This window comes from Glycine soja, chromosome 15 (genome assembly GCF_004193775.1).
Source record: "Glycine soja cultivar W05 chromosome 15, ASM419377v2, whole genome shotgun sequence".
In the NCBI taxonomy this organism is placed as follows: domain Eukaryota; kingdom Viridiplantae; phylum Streptophyta; class Magnoliopsida; order Fabales; family Fabaceae; genus Glycine; species Glycine soja.
In genome coordinates, this window is record NC_041016.1 from 6,379,657 (window position 1) to 6,386,582 (window position 6,926).

At 34.7% G+C, this 6,926-nt stretch overlaps 1 protein-coding gene across 2 annotated transcripts; it reads left to right on the forward strand.

Annotated features, from left to right (window-relative positions):
* Positions 1 to 215: 215 nt before the first annotated feature.
* LOC114388460 lies at positions 216 to 4,415 on the forward strand. Of its 2 annotated transcripts, XM_028348957.1 has the most exons (5): positions 216 to 2,200; positions 2,309 to 3,286; positions 3,377 to 3,481; positions 3,801 to 4,082; positions 4,172 to 4,415. In XM_028348957.1, the coding sequence occupies exons 1-3, from the start codon at positions 1,175 to 1,177 to the stop codon at positions 3,404 to 3,406; spliced, it is 2,034 nt and encodes a 677-aa protein (XP_028204758.1). In that variant the 5' UTR covers positions 216 to 1,174; the 3' UTR covers positions 3,407 to 3,481; positions 3,801 to 4,082; positions 4,172 to 4,415. The 2 variants fall into 2 exon arrangements, with proteins under 2 accessions (XP_028204758.1, XP_028204757.1); XM_028348956.1 differs by having other exon boundaries at positions 3,801 to 4,415.
* Positions 4,416 to 6,926: the final 2,511 nt, after the last annotated feature.

The window sequence follows — 6,926 nt, forward strand, 5'->3', positions numbered from 1 at the left end:
ATGAAATTAGACAAAAGAAAAAGTAAGGCTTGATTGGTTTTTTAAAAAATATTTTAAAACTTTTACTTTAAAAACAATTTTTTATTGTTTCTTATAAAAATCTTTAAAAATAAAATTTGTCAAAATAAGCATGCTTTTGCATAGTTTTCCCCCCACGATTTGAATAAATAATTATAGTATAATAACAATACTACTCTATTGCTATAATTACGGAAAAAAGGTTTTATTAAAAAAAAAGATATATACAAATACGAGGATTATTATATGAACAAATCGAAAAAGGCTTTTTGAGCGTCGTCCGAAGAGAATCAATCAAGTGAAGTGAGTATTACGAAGTCGTTTTGGAGTTCAGTTGAATATCTATCTATCCATTATTTTCTTTTGGCCAATGTTTCACGAGCCAGTCACGACTACACCGTCGTTAACCGATGAAAATGGAAATACATAGAAACAAAACAATAGAAGTTGAGAAATACTAAAGCTTGTGTCTCTGTCTATCAGCCTCATAGCCTTGTCTGTTTTTTTTCTTACGTCCTACTCATTCTTCCCACAGCATCATTTAGCAACCAACCATTACCATTCCCTCTGATCTCTCTCACCTAGCTAGCTACTCATCTTCACTCCTTGCTCCTTTCATTATTTTCTCTTAGATTCTGCATCACCGTGTTCACAAAAAAAGTTTACACTAGTTACTGAGTACTACTTCTGAAACCACTTTTCTTCCTGGTTTGCTTCTGTTGCGAGGCCCATTGGAGGTTTCATCTTTTGTTCATTATCACTTAAAAAAAACTTAATTCTTTTCTCTTTCCTTGGTGTTATTGCTGATGGAGGGTCCTCACTGTTCTTGCGCTAGTTAATCCACTCATAAATATTGTTGATTGTTTGGGTCATTGAGGAGAGAAAATAGGCCTTTTCAGTAGTTGTGTCTGTGGTGCTTCACTTCTCTCACTTTAAGTCCTGTTGAATTGAAGTTTATATTGTTATTTTAAACCGTTAAAAAAAAATCAGTTCTTGTGTCTTCTTTTTTAGGTTTTCATGATTGGTAGGAGGTTTTTTCTTTATCTAATCATTCAGGTCTTGGCTTCTCGCTGCTGAAAATTAGTGTATGATATTGTCTTGAACTGTGAACTTTTGATTGAGAGGGGCTGCAAAGTTGTTCAATTTTTGGAACAAGATGGCTGAAAGGAGATTGAATATTAATGCCCCTCTCATGTCTGTGAGACGCTCTGCTGCTACACCACCATCCTTGACTGAAGCAAAGAAGAAGATTCTAGAGAAACGCCACACTCTTCCATACTACAAATCAGACACATTCTCGGATCAGGTTACAGAACCTGTTGCAGTACCTTTCAATTGGGAGCATATCCCTGGAAGACGCAAGGGTAATGGTGGATCTGAGCCTCAACCTCCTAAGGCAACTTCAATCACTCCAAGCCCAAGACTTCCCCCAGGAAAATCTATCAATGCTACCAAACAACCATTGGAAAAGGAAAGTAAGGCTGCAAATAAATCAAAGTCTTTCAATGTTAGTGTGGTTAAGGTAGACTCTGACAAAGAGAGAAAAGTCGAAAAAATAGTTGAGAGCAGAAGGTCCAATGTGAAGTATGATGATGATGACGACAATGATGATAATGATGCTTATTCTGATGCCCTTGAAAATCTGTCACCTACAGAATCATTCTCCATGAACTGTAGTGTGAGTGGTGTAAGTGGATTGGAAAATCTGGGTGCAAACAAGTCTGGATCATTCTCCACAGATCAACAAACTAGAGACTTCATGATGAGCCGATTCTTGCCTGCTGCAAAGGCTATGACTCTACTGCCTCCTCAATATTCTTCAAAAAAGCAATCTGCACTAGTAGAGCAACAGCCTAGAGATGTTAGCAAATTGGTTCGCGATGATAAGAAGCAATTGCCTATTAAGCATAACACTGCTATTATACCATACACTGGCCAAAATCAAGAGGAAGAAAGTGAAGATGAAGTTGATGATAATGAGTATGACAACTCTTCTAATATCGCAGCTAAAGGCTGTGGGTTGTTACCTCAATTACATATCAGGAATTCATTGTGCTTATTGAATCCTGTTGCTGTGATGAAAATGAAGAACCAGGCTCCCTTGCCTCCAGCCAGTGAGGTTGTGAAACCTAACAAAAGTTCTCATATTAGATCTTTTAGCCCAGTTCCTGCTGTAAAGAAGGTAAAAACAAGGGAACTCTTTTGCACGCTTCAATCCTTTTGTAGATCAGCATTCCCAGGTGATCTTGTTTTCAACATTTTTACTCACAATCATGAACATTTTCTGCAGGCTTGGGAGGCAATTCACAAGAACAAATCAAGCTCTAGGGCTGCATCACCTGACAAACAAGAGGGTAAAAAGAAATGGACTAGTGAATCAAACAGATTTACCTACTCTGGTGAGTTGCTGCCAGGTAGACTCTCCCCCTTCCGTCGTTCAAGAGCTGCTGCTGCTGGTATATCTCCCTGTCGAAGTAAACCTCAATCTCCCTTTCGTGGTGCTAAGTTGCCTGGGGATACTAAAGAGGCTGAGAATTATAAGTTTGGCAAGGTGAAATTCCACAGCGGTGTGCTTGGAAATGTTCATGACGTGCCATCCCAAGGAGCCAAAAGAACTTCATATTCAGGGAATCTCACAATTGAAAAGACATTGTACATAGATACTGCCAGTACAGCCAAATTATCATCTTCAAATATAAGTTCTTTAGATAACAATCGGAGGGTAGATACTGTTGTTGCAGATTTAGACAGAAGAAGGGGGAAAATTGGATCTTCTCAAGAGATAAAACAAGTACGTGCTGTGGAAGAAAAGGTCACATTTGATACTGATGTGTTAAGTGCTTTTGATTCAATTCCACCAAGTCTGTATAGAATTTTGAATCTCACAGCCAAAGAAGAAAGAGATGAAGGATTGACAACTGATCAAAATATTAGCCAAGAACCTGTGTCCTTGCAATCTGTGCAAGGGACATTTGCTGAAGATCCAAAGACCAACACCCAGCAAATTGTGTTAGCTAATGATTCAGGAAAAGGTAGTGCTGTATCTGCTGTGTCTCCTCTTCCCCCACCTTTGCCAAAATCACCTTCCGAATCCTGGCTTTGGCGTGCCCTGCCTTTAGTTTCTGTGAAGAATTCTTTCCTGCACTCAAGTCAAGGTACTCAATCCCAAGCTAAAAGGCATGATTCTAATACAACATCTGGTAATCTCAAGTGGGAAACAATAGTGAAAACTTCAAATTTGCATCAAGATCATGTTCGCTATTCTCAGGTAACCTTGCTAATCCTTTTGTATATAATTTAGTGTAACTCAACTCTGGTAGTGACAAAGATGAAAATTCACATTTAACTTTCTATGCAGGAACTACCCACACGTAAATCTCAGCACTAAATCTTAGACATGAAACTCAGTATCATGTTGTGGTCAAGCTTTTAGTGTCCTCCTTTTCTAGTTAATATACTTATGGTATGTTGTCCTCACCTTATGGAATTTTGGCATTATAGCATAAGTAAACATTTAAGCCTTCAAACTCTTTTTTACGTTAATTGATCATATCAACCTTTAATTTGACCCCATTTACATCATTTTTTGAAAGATTACATTTTGTTCTTGATTGAACCCAATATGAAATGATAAAGTAATTAACTTGTGTAAATTTCATTTACGGGACTTAAAACAATCAATGTAAACACACTGCTTGAAGACCAAAATATCAATTATCTTTTTTACTTTCTATAAAGTATCATGTCTTTATTATTGTTTTTTCCTTTGATTTTGTTTCTAGCGGTTGGCTTCACGCTCCTACCCCTGTTGATTTTCGTGATACTGTATTGTTTAGAGAGAAATCAATGTCATTTTTTGGTGATCAATAAAATTATAAAAGCAAAGCTTCTTCTGGACTAGTGGCGCTTTCAGTGGAATCAAGATTTCCTCACCTGCCCTACAGAAGTGGATATCGGCTAGTACTGTGTGCCTTTTCATCATGTTGCTTTAGTCTTCTCTTTTTTCTGCTTAATCAGAGGAATGATCCTTTAGGTTGCCTCACCTGGTGCTACTTAATCTTCAGGTATAAGCATTATTTTTATGTCAACTGACATAAGTGATTACTGTTATCCAAGCTTTGTTGATTGTTTCCTTTTTTATTTTTATACACAGAGAAAAGAATCCTTTAAATATTTTAGTTTGGCTTTCCTCAGCACTTTCAGAAGCTTTTTGTCCAAGTATGTAAATCAGATTACTTCTGAATTATGAGAAATTTCAGATTCTCATTTGTTTGGGGTATTTCTTATGTGATGCTGTTAGCAAAACCTGGCACAGCAACTAAACAAAGAAATTGTAATCAATTGCATCACTGATATATTCAAGTAAATTGTAAACTATATTAATGCTGTTCCCTTTATGATTTTCTTAATATGCCACTGCCAAATGCCAAATATACCTTATGATTAGTGCTACTTTGGGAGCATAATCATGCAAAAATGGATGGGTCAGTATCTTTTATCTATCACTCTATTGCAATGTTTGTCCTTACATTTTGGCTTGGTATTCAGTTGTACCCTGTCACACCATCATCCGGAAATAACATGTGAAAGTACAGAGAAATAAGCGTGGTTTGAAAAATGACAAACGCTGAATAGCACAAATAAATAGACAAAACAGTGTACGAACACACCCGAGGTGATTTCTGTTGAATTTCATTATTACTTTTTTTTTTTTACTTTTAATAAAAAAACCAATAAGAAAGCTACCCCTGATATCGTCTCATTCTTGCTCTTTGAAAATATGATCCCAATGTTGTTTATTTGGTTATTCTTAAACAATTGTACTAAAGTGAGGGTACCATATTTTTTTTTGTTAAATTACTCATTTAGTCCTTACTTTTTTTAGTCATTATAATTTGAAAATGATCTTTTTAATCTCTATAATTTACATTTTAATTTTTTTTAGTCCTGTAGTTTTGAAAGTGATCTTTTTAGTTCCTATAGTTTCATGATTCTTACTTTTTTTAGTCCCTGTAGTTTTATCAAATTACGGGGACTAGAAGAAAATTAAAATTTAAATTATAAAGATTTAAAAAAAAATACTTTTAAATTACAAGGACTAAAAGAAAATTAAAATATAAATGATTAGGACTAAAAAAATTATTTTTAAACTATAAGGATTGAAAAGATAAGAACTATGAAACTATAGGAATCAAACGAATAATTTAATTTTTTTTTTATCGCTAAAGCGGCTTGGTTCAATAGGATTAGATCACTTTTAATTGCAAGTAGTCTCAAGTTATCCCGCCTTGGAGTGGGGTTCGCGTAAAACCCGTTTTGCTGTATAACATTACTGATATATGCATATGACAAAGTGTGAATTTTCCCATCGCTTTCTCAAATATATATGGTATTATAGTATCATTTATGATCAAATTTCAAATAGGATTTAATTTGATTGTAACGTCTGTTAAAGTTTTTTGGGTATACCATAATCCAACTGTGCCTATAGCAATTTAATCATGTCCATGCAGTTCAATTCCAAGGCCCTATCATCTAATCAATTATGCAAGCAAGAAAGTCTAGCCTTTGATTAATAGCAATTTTAAAAGTCTATCTTTTTCAAAAAGTGTAAAAAACTTTTATTTTAAAATTTGGCCTCTGTTCAAAATTTCTATGTCTAGTTCCTTCTGCAAGTCAACTTGAGAAATTCTTCCACATCCCGCAATGACCTTACATGACAAGAAAGAAATGATATAGAACAACAAGGCATCGATGTTGGATTAGAATTGGGGGCTTGCCATCTCTGAATGCTCCAATGTTAGTGAGTTTTATCGTTAAAAATATCGTTCAAAGTGAAACATCTATCCTGGATTTGGTACAGGTCGTTAGAGGAGGTTGGAATTGAGAGATTACAACCAAAAGGTAGGGTGATGAGAATTGAATCCATCACGTGCATCCATACATAGATATTGGATAGAACATGGGGATGTTTGTTCCAACTGTGTGAGATCTATTGTTCCATTATTTTTAATGGTCGTATAAAGTTGTTGTGCAAAGATCACTAAGAAATGTAATTAATATTTTTTTAATTAAAATTACTGTTTAATTTTTTGGATTTAAATAATTTTTAGTAATATAAAATGAGTGAGTTTTGATTTTAGTCCTATAAAACTTTTTCTTTGCTTTCGTATTTTTAAAATTTGAAATTACTATTTTTGATCTTTGTAAATTAAATGAACAAATTTTGATTTTTTTTCTTTAAAATTGTAACTATTTTCTTTTTTATTTTCATTCTCCAAAATTTAAAATTACTATTTTTAGTCTCCTAACATTCATTTCAAGATAGACAAGTAACATTTATATTAGGGGTCTTAAAATCAAAACAAGCACATGCTACTAAACCTATAGAACGAAGAGAGGCGGGACTTGAATTCCAAATATGTAAAATGTCAAGAGGAAGCTCCATGTTTGGCAAGTCAATCCCCACATGAGTTACCTTCATGACATGTGTGTAAAAGGGTAAGATTCCAAGCGTAAAACATGCACTCGTGAATCTTGCTAATCAAAGTTGTAAGGATGGAAGGAATGACCACCCTTTAAGACTAACTCGAGAGTGGTTTTATCTAACGAACTCCCGTTAATGCTAAGTTTCATGAAGTTGACTGATGGTGGGTGCTAATGAACTTCGATAGGTTGATGATGTTTGACCTTTAAAGCGAAGGAATGGGGATGATATTGTGAAGTGTTTGAATCTGGTTAAAAATGTATGAGACGAAACAAATACTAAGAAAATGTAAATGAGTCTACTAAGAATCTGGTTAAGAATCTCCGAGACAGATCAAATACTAAAGATCCAAATAAGTTTTCTAGGAATCAAACAATAAAAGTCAAAAAAATCTTTTGAGTCATTGATTTATTGATCTGGC

Bases quoted from the DNA above. Each gene is read 5' to 3' on its own strand.
- LOC114388460 (XM_028348956.1), top strand. From the start codon at position 1,175: ATGGCTGAAAGGAGATTGAATATTAATGCCCCTCTCATGTCTGTGAGA. The intron at 2,201-2,308 runs GTAAAAACAAGG...CATTTTCTGCAG, and splicing joins CAGTTCCTGCTGTAAAGAAG to GCTTGGGAGGCAATTCACAA. The intron at 3,287-3,376 runs GTAACCTTGCTA...CTTTCTATGCAG, and splicing joins ATCATGTTCGCTATTCTCAG to GAACTACCCACACGTAAATC.